Source organism: Petromyzon marinus, chromosome 23 (genome assembly GCF_048934315.1).
Source record: "Petromyzon marinus isolate PM22_M1 ecotype Great Lakes invasive population chromosome 23, UKy_Petmar_22M1.pri1.0, whole genome shotgun sequence".
In the NCBI taxonomy this organism is placed as follows: domain Eukaryota; kingdom Metazoa; phylum Chordata; class Hyperoartia; order Petromyzontiformes; family Petromyzontidae; genus Petromyzon; species Petromyzon marinus.
The window spans coordinates 9961239-9976958 of NC_133689.1; the positions used below are offsets into that span (position 1 = coordinate 9961239).

Sequence of the window (15720 nt, forward strand, 5' to 3'; positions counted from 1 at the left end):
TCTAACTTGTATATGTCCTTTACAGGGGGGGGGGGATGTTAACTACCTTCGCCTGGTGTACAGGAGGTCGTGGGTTCGATCCCGATCCCGACCCTGACGCCTGCATATTTGGAATTTGCGTGTTCTCCCCGTAGTCGCGTGGATTTTTCTAGGGTTCCGTTGCCCTTACAGTATTCGGCTCCTATAAATTTCTACACGATAAGCCCATTTTGTTGAGCTATCATTTGTGACCAGGTCGCTTCTGAAAAAAAAAAGCAATATCGCTCGGTGTGCTAAACGTGGTAAAATAAAAATAAAAATAGTTTAGTATTAAGCAGTACTCCATGCATTAATCTTCCTCAGTGCAATTCCTTCCACGCTTCTGGCGCACGTTTCAGCTTTTCTCCTATATTCTCCATCGATGTCCATGTTCGAGATCCATATGACGCAGCAGGTAATATGCACTTATTAAACATCAGATAATGGAACATTGTACAAAAGGTAATCGAAATAAACATTCGCATGTGTTTCCAAGGCTCCACAATGAAAAGGGCAGTCTGTAATGACAAGTCAATCAAGGTGTATTTTTATCTGCCCTTGCCATTAACTGAAACGTTCGCCTAAGATATATATTTGTGTTATGAGGCAGGCGGTGTGTTTAATGATGCAGGTTGTGAGTATTTTGTTGTTCATGCCTCAATTTTGTCGTTGATGTATCTTTCCCCCCATTGTGCCATCAGTGTCATCGCCATGAGACAAAGCATCCAATGGTATCTCTCACACAGCCGTGCAACCCGACGGAAAATAAGAATAGATTTTACCCTCTCTGGCAATAATACAGGTGTTCAGATGTTCAAACACCAAACAGATACTTTTGCGAGGAATCAAGTCTCCAGCAGAGACAGCCTTCTTTATGGACTAGTCTCACCAGTGTCAGACCAGAGAACGCCAACGGGCGAACAGTACAAAGACAATGCACGTATCAGAGCATATATAGCTCGGGGTGAGCAGCCATATCATCATTCTAACCCTTCACGCCAAAGAATGGCTCACAGAAGTTATATATATATATCACAGAGCTACCCCTGTGATCCCTTCAAGTGACCTCTGTTCGACACACCCCTTTCCCACCCACTCTTCATATGAGTAACATTAATCGCGTAAAAATTAAACCCGACATTCCAACTCTCACAGCTAGAATTCATTAAACAATCTAGATTTGAAGTTTTCGTGACTGCAGGGATCCCATACTCCTTGGTTCTTTCGGTAAAGTCAAGTGGGCATAAAATAAAATGAATTAAATCACGTGACGTTTCGGGCGCAACACACGAAGCGTCCGTCATCAGGTGGGACAACCACAGCAAGAAACAACTGCTGAAGTGGGCAAAAGGGGTGCTTGTATCAAGAGGCTTTATAGGTAAGAGAGGGGGGGGGGGGGCGGAGCCAGGGAGGAGAGATAGAGAGGGTGGGGGACGTGGGGTATGGAGGATGCTGCAAGTGCGGCAATGCCTGTGGCTGGGAAACGAGCGGGGCTGGGGGTAGGAGGAAAAACGGGGCATGACAAAATCGCGTGGCTGGAAAGTAAGCGGGGCTGGGAGTAGGAGGCTGAAGAAAACTGGAGATGCGGACATGAAGGCAATCTATGTATGTGGATAAACAAGTTAAGTGCAGGGCATTTTTAAGTTACGCCGATTTGTGGAGTCATTGGTGACTGGGTTGAGACTCAAGGACGCGGTTCAATCACAGGCAGCAGCCTGGATTCAAACCGATGATCTCAGCAGCTCCAGCCCAGCCCAGCCCTCTGAAACTCGGGAGCCAATTGAACATTGCAGTACACCGTTGACCTGTGGGTTTTTTTCTCACCGATGCAGCTGGGCAGGACGCCGGTCCAGGTCCCGTTGAAGGTGCAGGTGCGAGTGCGTGGCCCGAGCAGCTGGTGACCCTCCCGGCAGGCGTACGACACGGAGGCGCCGAGCTGGGTACTCCCAACTGCCTGCACGATGGCTCCGTTTTGGGGCACGCCGGGGTTCCTACAGGACACGGCTGGGAGCCCACGGAAAAGGGTGACACACACAACAAAGACAAATATTTCCCCCCCACCCCCCCACCCCCCCCCCCCCCGTATAGCCCTTTACAGACTGTTGGGGCAAGTGCTGCTAGCGAGTTGGCATCTATGAAGGCTGCCACGGTACACGTGGGGGTGGGTGGCCAGCACCGTGCCGTTTGTCTCCCCAGTGCTGGTGTTTTATACACACTGCACCATGTACTCATGTAAGGCTGAGTCGACCTAAGGGAGGCCCAGGACCGATTCCAATATTCGTCACTGTTATTTGGTTGGGAGTTGAAACCGGGTCGGTAAGGCGGCGCGCTAACCACTGCACTACAGCTCCCCACATACACAACACACTCACAGTCACTTTATGCCGGGTGAGACCCATTGAACTAAGAAGCTCTTTTTCAATGGCGACATGGGCCAAAGTGGCTGATATATTTAATAAATTATAAACAATCAGAACTACGTACCGTGGAAATCTCGTAAGCAATCCACAATAAAGGTATTCATGACACTCGTCAGAGGAACTCGCCTATGCATTTTTGAATGGCATTCATAACACATCCCCAGTTTGGCCTCACATGGTAGATAAAGGCGCAGCCCTGCAAGTGCTTGCTCACACCACTTCTGGCAGAAGGGCCTCCACTGGGGGAAGCTTTAGAGAGCCCCATTAAAAGTTATTTGGCCCCCTGTTCCATGCTGACCAAACATTCGAAGAGGCGAGATTACCCACTTAAACCGTGCTTTAATAATTCATGCCAAGCCGTGATAGAACCTATCAGCAGATATCCCCATTTGGCAGTCGGATCCCAGCCACATAACGTTGATGTATGTTTTGGGGTTAGGCCATGTGGTAGTTTTCGAGCTAAAATTAACGTAGTTTTTCAGCCAAAATTACTGTAATGAACCCTCCACCACCTCACAAGATTGTCACTTTCACAAATATATCATGTATACGTGGCCCAATGCTTTAATTAAAATCTGACGGATAAAGTTCCTCATCGCCGGCGGTCTAAGGCTTTTCATGACCAAAGTTGACGTCAACAATATGGCGACGTTTCACTCAAACCGCTCCGAGCTTCGACAGGTGGCTAGCTTGGAAACTCACACACAACTTCCAAAATACGAATCGTTGCATTGGCTGTGAAAAATCAACGATTCAGGTCAACATTAAGGTATTTTTTTTTTTTTACCAGGTAAGGCCCCCTGAGCTATGTAGCTCTTTTTTCAGAAGTGACCTGGCCAGAAATTATAGCTCAACGAAGTGAGCCATCATGTGGAAATGTATTGCAGCCAAAGACTCTTAAACGCATGTTTCTAAATATGTAGGGAAAAACCGAAGGACCCGGAGAAATATTCACGCGACGACGGGAAAAAAACATGCAAACTCCAAATATACAGCAGGCATCAGGGTTGGGATCGAACCCGCGACCGCCTGCATACCAGACGAGGTATTTAACATCTCGCCATTGTGGCGATCTTTACCTTTGCACTCGGGCTGAAATCCAGTCCAGCTTCCATTGGCCAGGCAGATCCGCTGCTCTGGTCCCTTGAGCAGGTAACCCTCCTCGCAGGTGAAGCGCAGGACGCTCTTGGCCTTGAACTCGGCCCCGTACCTCGAGCCGTGGACAGGAATGCCCGGGTCTCCGCAGAATCCAGGGCTTGTGCCTTCCGCACGCAACGCACCAGCAGGAGGTCACTCTCTGAAACCATCGCCAACCTCGCACAAAGGTCAACGTTCAAAACCAAAGTTGTCCGCACGCTCAAGGCAGTTCAAGGCAGTGCGCGTCTCGCCTGGTGAAGAGAGAGGTTGTGCAGTGGTTAGCGAGCTGCGCTACAAACCCAGCAACACGAGTTCGATTGCCGCTCATGACCAACAACAGTAATGATTATCTGAGCCGGTCCTGGGGCTCTCCCAGGTCGACTCGGCCTCAAATGAGTACCTGGTGTGGTGTGAAAACATTATGACTGGGGAGACAAAGGCAGCCGGGCGTGGTGCTGGCCACCCAACCCCTCGTGTGCTGTGCCGGCCTTCATAGCTGCTACTCGCGAACAGCACTTGCCCAAATAGTCTGTTCAGGCTATACAGGGATCTTTCTCTTATTTCCCACGTAGTGGCCCTGAGTCCGTGGGGGAAATTGCTAATTCTCAAGACGGGGTTAAGTCTATCCATAGTCAACAATTTTTTACTTGTCACAAAATGGTACTCTGTGATTTATCAACCCCGAGAGATGATGGGCTGAGTTAAGTGTCAAACAGAAATATTTAATATACATTGCCATACAAGCCACATTAAAGTCTACAGTAAAGTGAAAAGTAATATGTTCTCAATGGAGCAACAGAGCAATTTTACGTTTCCGTTGGGTGGCCCTTATGAAGAGGTGAACTGTCTACACTCGTAGACCCATAAGACAAGCAATGCTAACCTTTCTCAAAGTTAAGATACTCATTTAATAAACTCTGCAGGGATGGCGAGTGACTGACAAAGACGCCCAGCTGAGATATCACTCTGGACTCTGATGTGCGATTTAAACTCGTGAACTTGGAATTGCACACGGGGACGGAGAGAGGTTGCACGTGGATCGGAAAACAAATTCGTAAATATGCCTCCGACGTGGGAGGCGATACGTCACAAAGGAAAAAGGAGCACTGCTCGTCACGGCTATCCTGAAAGAGCAGCTTTCAAGAGAATTTCTCAATATATTGACCGAAAATAAAATGAACCCTTTCCCATTCCAAGACATATGCAAGTTGCAGGGTGGGTCCCGTTCACCACTGAATCTCGGAGAGTGCAAGTGGTTGGCGTAAATTGTATTGAGAGGCATAGCGCCGTTGTTGTTAAGGACACTGTACTCACCGCAGAGAACCGTAGCGACACGACCGCACTCTATAACAGTTGGTGCCAAACTGTGCCACATTCCCTCCCGCACGGTCTTGTGGGAGCCTCAGATCTGATAAAGTTATTTTATTTTTTTCTGATGAAGTACACGTATGTCATTCTAATGAACGTACCTCATCAGAATTGGAAAGGGTTAAGTGGGCTTGGGCAGGACACATCGCTTAGAAAGGCGATTTATTGTGGTCGAGACTGATAATTGCCATTGCAGCCAAAATAGAGTTACACATCCAAGAGGTCATACGGGCATTGAGCGATAAAATCAGCTTATGTATAGGACCTAGATGAACTGTTGTATCGCAACATTATTTAAACTCATTAACAATCACTTGTTGATCATGAGTAGCTCCCTAGCTGGCATTTGGTAATTACCGAGCCCTTGTTTTGGCTTTAAAACAGGGGGCCCAACTGTTTCAGCGGCGATCGCTTTCCCGACATCGCCGTCACGTCCACTCGTGCATTATAAAATTATCTGGCGATTCACGCTCAGCAAGTTCAGAATCACAAGTTGCAAGTTCCTTGAATCAGGTTTCTATTTGGTGTTTGAACATCTTAACACCTGTTTTTATTGCCAGAACGGGTAAAAACCCATTCTTATTTTTTCACGAGTTCCACAGGGTTTAACGTAAACGCACGTTTGCTACTCACCGTTATAATGCGGCGCATCGTAACGTCAAGGCGCGTGGCCGTGTACAAAAAAAATGCCACTCCGCATTCTGTTTATTTCTTTGTACCGGGGCTTGGCCGTTAAGCGTATGCTCCTTTAAACATGACTGCAGCTCAAGGCTGAGATTTAAGAATTTAAACGTGTTTTAGGCTAAAGGAACGGCAATTGGAAGACGATTGCAACTGTGACAGGGACTTTAATGGGCTCTGCATGTTAGGCAGTTACAACTTTGAGCGACAAGCAAAAGCTTGCATGCGGATTTAAAATGAAAGTCTGTCCGGACGTCATAAAATAAAAGCACAATTGCAGCTGTCCACTAATTGTTGAGGAAAAATCTTGACTTAAAGCTTTCGTGACTGCAGGAACACATATTCTTTCGGTCTTTTGGTAAAGTCACGTAGATAGATTCAAAGAAAGTAATAAAATAACAAAAAAAACTACGACGTTTCGATCACAACACAAGCGATCGAAAATGTTGGAATCGAAACGACCGCTTGTGTTGCGATCGAAACGTCGTGGTTTTTTGTTATTTTGTTATTTTCTTTGAACCTATCGACGTGACTTTACCGAAAGGCCCAAAGAATGTTGAGGAAAACTTCACCGAGTTTCAAGACGTTTTCACGAGGGTCGAAATGTTGGAATGTTTCATAATACTTTGGCTGCATACACAAAAGACAAGTGGATTTCTATTTCTGCAATTTAGCATTAAACATTTTCATGAATTTGAAAAAAATGGGTCAGCTTTTGTATAACATAATACAATTACTGCTACCACAAAAGTTAGTTTTCTTCTTCAATAGCTTTCCCCCTTTAGAATGCGAGAAATCTCACAATATTCACTGAACCACAACGCTGAGATCACATTATGCCCTTTTTTCAGAACACAATGTTCACGTTACGGCAATATTTGAAAAACCGATGAAGTTGTTTTCGTGGAGTTTATATTGTATGATATATCCTAGTATCACCATAACATGGTAACCCTAGTAAGTAGAAAGTAGATAAATGAACAGTAATTGCCATTACTATTTAATCACATTTCATATTTGATTTTTAATCATTATATCCATCTCCTTTATGCCAAAGCTTTATTTAATATTATTGCACGACTTAATTACATGTCATAAATGTAAATTGGACTCCTGACTACTTCATTTGTACACCAACTGATGAATAGCATTTTCTATTGACCCAGCGTCATCTTCACCGGTGAACCCTTTACAAACAGCGTGCACTTGCGCATACGGCCAAACAACATGTGAATAAAAGCGCCTACTGTGTGGGAAGCTGCTTGCCGGGCCATAGGTTCACGGGCAATTGGAAGCCATTATTTATACGAGACCATACGTTCTGAATAACAAGAGTGCACTTACACAAATACTAGCGTGTGAGTTGTGCGTGTGCCATTGTGGGGAGCGGTAGTGTAACGACTGGCACGCTGCGCTACGAACCCGGCGACCTGAGTCCGATTGCCGCTCATGAGCCACACCAGCCACGATTATCTAAATCGGTCCTGGGCCTCTCCTAGGTCGACTCATCCTCAAATGAGTGCCTGGTGCATGATGTGTAAACATCGCCACTGCGGAGACAAAGTCGGCCACCCACCCCCCCTAGTGTGATGTGCCAGCCTTTCAGAGGTGCTCGCTAACAGCACTTGCCCCAACAGTTTGTGCAGGCTATAGGGGGATGTTTGTATTTGTTATTGTGGAGAGCGGTGACACAGTGGTTAATGCATAGCGGAGTAAGCAGCACAGGTTAAGTTGTATTCCTGACCACTGATAACATAATTCATATAAGAACTTGGCCTGGGGCCTCCCATAGGCGACTCAACCTTAAATGAGTACCAGATGTGGGAAAACTGTATATATTTTATACATAATACATGACAATTTATACATGTATTATATTTCAGTACGGTGAGAGATTGCCGAGGATTGCAGAGGCCTTAATTCAGCAATGCATTAACCATGGCTGATGAAGACAATGACAATGAGTTTATAAATGACCACAGAATGCCACATCCTCCCAGGCAAAGCTTAATTACCATGCACACAGTTTTCAAGCCAGGGTTGTATTTTCATATTTTGCTGGAAGCTTTTACAGAAAACAGCGAATTATATTTTAGCATTGTCCGGCTTTGAGTGGTATTTCTGTGTCCACAGCTGTCCTGTGCCTTCCTTCAGTTGACTCACCCATAAATGCACACAAGCACACTTAAGAATAACAACTTAACACTGCCGTGTTGGCGGTAACACTGCCTTGAAATGAAAAATATACATGAAAGGACGTGTTGGCCAATGGTCTTTAATTACGGCACATAAATAATGTGTTTTATGTGCAATTAAGGTCTATTGCCCAAGACGTCATCTGTTATATACATATGTTTCATTTTAAGCCCACAGTCTTATTGACGAATGTGTTTGGGTTTTTTTGGTTGAAATCGTGCCTGGTTTGTGATGTGAACATCACCACTGGGCATACGGAAACAAACGGGGCGTTGGTTAGTTTAACATGTCGGCTTTAGCACACAATCACACACATTAGGATTGCCACCTGTCAATTCTTTCCCAGGACATTACAATTTCAGTTTTTTTGGTCATTTGCTGATGAGTAATACCCCAGTTTAACACGTAGGCTTTCGCTACCAATATCATCCATAATAGTTTTTCGGGGGGGTTAGAACACGTACTGCAAGTGTAAATGTATAAAAGTATAAATGTGTCGTTAAACCCGCCACCACCCGACACAACCAAATAGTAAGGTTTGTCACGTAAACAGAACATGCCAATTCGTTACTAGTACAGCACACCGTTGTGTTGGACAGCAATGGGTGCTCGCGAACAGCACACGTCTCTCTTTTAAATAGGGCTACAACGGGTAGTCCGTGATTGCGTGCGTATGCGTCAATGCATGAGTGCAGTGGCGCGGTGATTAGCGCGAAATTCAGTGCCCCGAATTCGATCACGGCCAAACACCAGCGATAATTTTCTGAACCAGTCCTGGGCCCCTCCTAGGTCGACACAACCGTAAATTAGTACCCGGTGTGATGTGTAAGCATCGCCACAAGGGATACAATGCAGCCGCGCGTAATGTTGGCCACCAACCCATCCTCGTGTGCTGTGCCGGCCTTCATGGGTGATCGCTAACAGCACTTGCCAGAACAGTCCGTTAAGACTAATGCAGGGAATCTTCTTTGTCTTTTGCATGAGTGCATGTGTTACTGAACTTCATGAGCTATTCATGCGGAGTGGGGAGGGCGAAGGGGAGAGTCATTAACGTGTGAATGAAAGCACCAAAAAACACGCACACCGCTTTCGGCCCATCCATGCGTGCGGATGCACTCCCCGCACATTATCCTCAACGTTATGAGCTGACAATTATGACTTTGAAAGTGTGCTCTGTATTATCGCTAGCCTTGTAATTTAACGAACCCTAAGAACACAGCTAGTCGGCGTTTAAAGGCTGGTCGCTAGCATTCATGCGTGCCACCGACCAAGTTGACAAGCTGCTTTGAGAGACGCAACAGCTGAGAGGGTGGTTTCTGGTTTGCGGTGCCACCGCTGAACGTGATGTGGTAGAACGAAAGTTTGCATTGTGATTGAGCTCCGTTTTCAAAGGGAAGGTCATGAGTGTTTGTTTCATTTGTCCTTGCAGTGCGGGTTTATACATGCGGTTTTTGGGGTATGGACTTAAAAAGAAAATCCCACCAAAGTATGCGCATTTCAAGTGCTCGGTTGCGCCTGTGGGAATAAGATCAATGAGCGAGTGAAACGCTCAGGCTGGACCCTGGGCCTGCGCTCAGGGGAAGGGGGCTTTGTGTGCAGCAAGGTCGATGGTCTCGGCGCAGTCACCGATGGCTATGATGCATTTAAGTTGTAGTGAATAACAGCAATAACAAAAGACAACTGGCAAGTACGTATAATCTGGCTGGGTACATAATCACTCCGTCAACGTCAGCAGTTCTTTGTTCTCGGCACACAGTGAAGCTTTCAGCCGTAGTGTAAATTCCACGTTTTCTTTTGAAGTGCCATTTTTTTAGATGTTAGATATCGCCGTTGGCTTGCGCATTTCATTGACTTTTGAGGGATGATGATATGTCAACTCCTAATTGAGATATAAGACAATAGTGGACATTCCACATTACTATGAAAGGGAACATCTCTATATGAGTTTACATTTAAAATGTCCACCATAGTACGTCATCAATAATATAACCGTGCATTGCTGTGGCCAGAGAACTTGATTAACACTTACAAGTTGCAATTTTAAAACACAGTAAATATGCATGTTTAATTTCTTTCACACTGTACGTAGCCAACCATGCTAATCGGAGGTGCGGAGGAAGGACAACAAATTAAACACAAAATAGTTGCAAAGAAATTAGTTTTCAATCGATATTTAAAAGTGCATAGCTCCAGTGGCTTCCTAATATCGGAAGAGCTTTCCAGACAGCCGTGGAAGCGCATATGGAAGCGCGTGATGCAGCAGACCGTCTTTGTATGATGGCGAGCCAAAAGTATGAGTCCAACTCAGCTCATCATGTCTCCAGGGCAAATAAAATAGGAAACAATTATTCGGGATGAAGTCAAAATTGTCCTAGGGAGACATTTTGATTGTGCTATTTACATCACTGTCTTACAGATGCCAATGAGAATGAGTGTCGCCCCATGCTGATTTGAGCGTGATGGCACGGCGGCTTTTGAGAAGTGAACAAGTGAAGTGCTCCTGCAAATATACTTCAAAAGCAACAATACGTTAACACGTAGGCTTTCGCAACCAATAAAATGATTCCTAATTGTTTTTTGGGTCAGGCTGGAGGACATTTTCCCAAGTCTGGCAACTGCTCGATGATGCTGGTTGTAACTACCAGATAAATGTCCACACCCGATTGTAAAATGTATGTGGATTGATCTCCAACACATCCACGTGCTGAACGTCTGCAAGTTGTATGTGTGGGTGGCCCGTTCTCCTCTGAATCTCGGAACGTGCAAGCAGCTTAGCGTTAACTTTATTTAGAGAGACGAAGCGTCGCTGTTTTTAAAGAAATTGTACTCACCGCAGAGAACTGTAACGACATGACTGCACTCTATGATAGCTTGCACCAAAATATGCCACATGCCCCTCCCGCATGGTCTTGTGGGAACCTCGGCACTGATAAAGTTATTTTATTTACATGTTTCTTCCGGTTTTGTTTTGATGACATACACATACGTCATCAGAATGGAATTGGAATGGGAAATGTTTAATTGGCTGTATCAATTTGAGGATTAATCTTCTTTGGTTCTTTCGGAAAAGTCACGTAGAATGAAATAATAAAATAAAATAATAAAATTCTCACGACGTTTCGGCCACAACACAAGTAGCCTTCTTCAGGTGAACTTTAAAACTCTGTCGTCCCGACAGTTTTGTTCCTTCACCTGAAGAAGGCTACTTGTGTTGTGGCCGAAACGTCGTGAGAATTTTATTTTGTTATGTTTTATTATTTTATTCTCATTCTACGTGACTTTACCGAAAGAACCAAAGAAGATGAATCCTTGCAGTCACGAAAGCTTTAAACCCAATTGGAGGATGTTCAACTTACGTTTTACTACAACACCTGACACAAAAATCAATTATTAAGCAACAACACCGTCTTAAAGAATGACGACGAAATCAGTTTCCAGCGGTGATTTTTATGCTGAAACGGTGGAAAAGATTTCTAACTTAAAACACGCTTAAAACAACGCAACAGACTGACGTTGAAAAAGGTCAACAGTGAGCTTGGAGGCGCCGCTGAATGAGAAACACGCCTTTGGAGTATTTGACGGCTATAAATTTCCACGTTGATAAACCACTTCGTCGAACCATCATTTGTGGCCAGGTCGCTTCTGGGGGGAAAAAAAAAAAACGAGCTATGCAGCTCAGTGGGGCTTACTGTTAAAATAAACAAAAGTTTATACATTATTTAGCAAGGCATCGAACCGCAACAACCGTATGCTCCCACCCCCACCCCCGGGTAGGCCGGAGAGAGAGAGCGTTACCAGAGCAATGGGGCGGCGATCCGGACCAATCGCCGTCCGCCTGGCAGAGGCGCGTGGGCGAGCCGACGAGACGGTGGGCTCCCGTGCACGCGTAGCTCGCCGTCGCGCCGTACGTGAAGCGCGCCGCGCTCAGCACGGAGAAGGGAGGCGCGCCCGGGTGGCTGCAGTTCACGACTGGCGGGGGCGGGGTGCAGAAGTGCGGCGACGGTGAACGCGCAACGGAGTTCACGGACACACACGCGCGTGCGTGCGCGTGCGTGTGCGCGTGTACGTGCGTGCGTGTCAAAAACGTAAAGACGCTCGTGGTGAGTGCAGTGTCTCCATCACCATTCGTTAATTTGTGATTATTTAACATTCCGATGGCGGGGAAAAAAACTCACACTCATCAATAACGCTGTGTCAAAATATTTATATATTTTTTATATATATAATCGGTGACGTTTTTGGCGATGGCCCTTATTCATAGCACATACAGCAATGGTGTGTCATTCATTTGATTGATCCCCAGAAGGAGGAGAAGCCATGTTGACTCATGACTGAAAATCAAACTCACGACCTTCTGTTGTGAATTCGATGCTCCGAGCACAATGCCACAATCGCCTAATTCACGTTGGGCAACATTTTGTCACATGGAACGTTTCAAGGCTTGTAATGTTAGAATTGTTCAGGCAATAACAACACGTTGCCATTATTGTAAACCATAGTGTATGGCCAGTATTCGCTAATGCAGTAGATTGTGTACAATAAATGTGATTGAATAGAAATGTTTCCCCTATCATCTGAAAAAAATATATGTTTAAGATGATCCACCAATGGGCCATCTCGATTAATGATATCCAGCATAATATACTTAAAGAGGAAAACTCTGGACCAGCTTTGACTTATCTGGGTTTCATCAGCAGGGTGTAGCCTGCAAAAACAAATATTCCTGGGTTGCCTGGAGTAACGGGCATGAGCCCTTCATGAACACCTTGGAGCTGTAAGCCACATTCCAACAAAATGACAGTTGAGGGATTTAAATGTATATTTATATTGCTGTTGAAATATACACTTTCCTCCTCAACATATTTAATGACTAATTTTCAATAATTCACCAAGTCAGGAATCAATGAAATTGCAGAACTTTGTGAATCGAATGTGTAACTTGGAGCCTTACAGTATTTGACATTTGAACCTTGTGGCGGTACCCCGGGGGGCTCCATAGTTTCCCGGCTCTCGCGTGTTGTCCGTGACCGAGCCATTTTTAGTCTGTCGATGGTCGGCGATGCGGCCATCGACTCATCTCGACGAGCTGCACACTACGATGCACCACTACGTTGCACACGAGCGTTCAGGGTTTCGGCACAATCATCCTCGCTGCGTTTCGACATCGCGGAGTGGCACCGATTTCGGATTGATTGGTACCCCAGTCGCGGAGTTAAGTAACACCCCTGGAAAAAAAAAAATGTCCCAGAAATAAAATATTTAATTGCCTCGGCCATTTTGTATGCCACGTCGCGCCGCGCTTCCGAGTCACTCACTGATGCACTGTGGCAGTGGCCGGTCCCAGCGACCATTGGGCTGGCACACGAGGGCCGAGGAGCCCAGGAGCTGGTAGCCCGGCTTGCAGTGGTACAGCACGGACGTGGCGAACATGAAGTTCTCATTCTTGCTCTTCACCTGCCGGAACGAGTTTTCCACCTGCCCCGGTTCCGTGCAGTTGATGACTTCGTGGCCACGATAGATGGGGAAGGAGGGAGGGAGAGAGCGGGAGAGGGAGGGGAGAGAGGGGGAGGGATGGGGGGAAGGATATGGCAACCCGAGTCAGGGCTCCAACTGGCATTTTAAAACGTGCAAGGTGTTTACTTGTCACGACAGTGCACCGAGTTGCTCCTGAAGTGTGACAGCGTTAAACATTTAAAATGATCCAATTCGTAAGTTGGCAAATATTAAATATGCGTACATTTTTCGTGGAAATTAGGGGCAACGGAGAGTGTTCCATTCACGGAAGGAAGGACACAAGTTCAAATTGCAGTTGCAGGTTAATTCACATCATCGTTCATTTTGCTAGCGTTATTATTATTATTATGCTAACTTTACCCAGTAAAGCACTGTCATGGGCCCAGACTAAATTTCATACTTGTTTGCACCACCTGATATGGTAACACTTGAGTAAATACTCATATGTTTACATGTCCAATGAAATTGGATGATGCCACAGAAGCAAGCTTGAGAATCTGGAGGATAGCCATGCAGAAGACGCAAACTGCGCAGAGAATGGCACCCGAGTCGGACATCGAACCTAGGCCACACTTGCTGCGTGGCACCAGTGGGTACCACTCTGCCACAGTGAGGATCACCATCCAGCACTTCTGAGTGCAGTCACTTTATCTCGCGACTTAAAATAATTGGTTTAACGCGTAGGCTTTCGCGACCGATATAATCCATAAGAGTTTTTTTTTTTGGGGGGGTTAGATCGCGTACATATATAAATGTGTCGTTAAAATCCGCCATGATTAAGCGAATCATCATATAATACAGTATTTAAATGCATGCCTACAAAGGGCAGCGTACTTCAATAGGGATTACCGTTGGTAGGGCTATTTTAATAAACACCATAGACGGGAAGGACAAGTTTAAAGGGCTCGCATAATGTGCATGCATAATGAACGTTGCCTCAGTAATCCCCCCCCCCCCCCACCACGTGGTGCAATGGCGCAGAAGGGTGGTCAACACATCTACACCTCGATATAAGGAACGAAACAGTTCGACTTCTCCACAAATCTGGCTGTCGCCTGATGAAGCTAGTTGTAATTACTGGCAAAACGTCGTACTCAGTTTGTAAATGTTGTGGCTTGGCTCTCCAACACAACGGTGTGCTGCACTAGTGATGAATTGGCCACGTTCTGTTTACATGACAACCCTTACTAGTTGGCCGTGTTGAGTGGTGGCGGATTTATATATGTACGCGATCTAACCCAAAAACCTTTATTATGGATGAAAATAATTAGTCACGAATAATTTTTCATTGGTGCTCGTTGCTATTGGCAGCCTTGAGCCAGCCATGCCGATGCCACATTCCTGTGGCAAGGGCCAGTATAAGCAACCTCTATTCATTTCGTTCAAAAGTGGTACTAATTGTATAAACACCAGCAATACGGATGATTTGGTGAATTTACTTTCACCAGCATTTAAAAACCACGAGGGCGCTGCGTGTGGGGCAGAAGGTGGTGCAGTGGTAATATTTGTGCCTCACAGCAAGAACAGCATGGGTTTGAATCCTGACTCAGGTGTCCCTTTGCAAGGGGTTCCCTGCGGGTTCTCTGGTTTTGTCCCGTATATAAAAAAATTCCCATCGCCAAAAAAAAGTACAATGTAACCAGGGGCGGAGCCAGGATTTTCAGGCCGGGGTGACATTCAACAAATTTTAATTTCAAGAATGATTTAGAGAGTCAGGCTGTTGAACTAGACGCCATCGGTTGGCGGCACACTCTGACAATGCAGTTGTACGGAGTCCGCCAGACCGAGTGTCGTACACTTACACGCAGAATGTCACCCCTGTCACCCCCCCTGGCTCCGCCCCTGAATGTAACTGACAGTGGCTAATTATGAAAACGCGGAACCCTCCTGCAAAACGAGTCTTCATGCTCAGTGTATCTCTCGTGGACATGTGATCTGTAACACTGATCATTGCATGTGCATCGATAGTGCAATGTTAATGTGGGATTTTATTGAGGGACTACTACTGTGTGGTATTATCTTGGTGTGGTCTGGGACTGTTTTGTTTTTGCTGTCTTATCAGACTTACGGAATCTATATATATAAAAATTGTAGTTACTTACAATATTCTCTATTTTGCACTCCTATCGCGTGTTTTTTGTATTGTTTGCTGCTGTAACTTGCCGATCCACCCATACTGGTCAACTGTGAAAAAGAGCTTCATAGTCCATCGGATTCCTCCAGTATAAATAAAGATTCCGATTCTGCCAATAATAATATTCCATACAGGTTTTTCGGCTTAGATTGCGTAAATATATAAATGTGTCGTTGAACCCGCCACCACCCGACAGCAAATTATTAATAATATTATTAACAACAATACATTGTGATAAAAAAAATTAACAAC

At 45.5% G+C, this 15720-nt stretch overlaps 1 protein-coding gene across 2 annotated transcripts in view; it reads right to left on the minus strand.

Moving 5' to 3' along the window:
* Positions 1-15720, minus strand: part of LOC116945092 (CUB and sushi domain-containing protein 1-like) — a 630678-nt gene that overhangs the window by 60963 nt on the left and 553995 nt on the right. For both annotated transcript variants that reach the window (XM_032959197.2, XM_032959196.2), the window contains exons 55-58: positions 13136-13321; positions 11616-11789; positions 3518-3700; positions 1843-2022 (exon numbers count right to left, since the gene is read on the minus strand). In XM_032959197.2, the coding sequence (XP_032815088.2) occupies positions 1843-2022; positions 3518-3700; positions 11616-11789; positions 13136-13321 (723 nt within the window). The remainder of the gene's footprint in view (positions 1-1842; positions 2023-3517; positions 3701-11615; positions 11790-13135; positions 13322-15720) is intronic.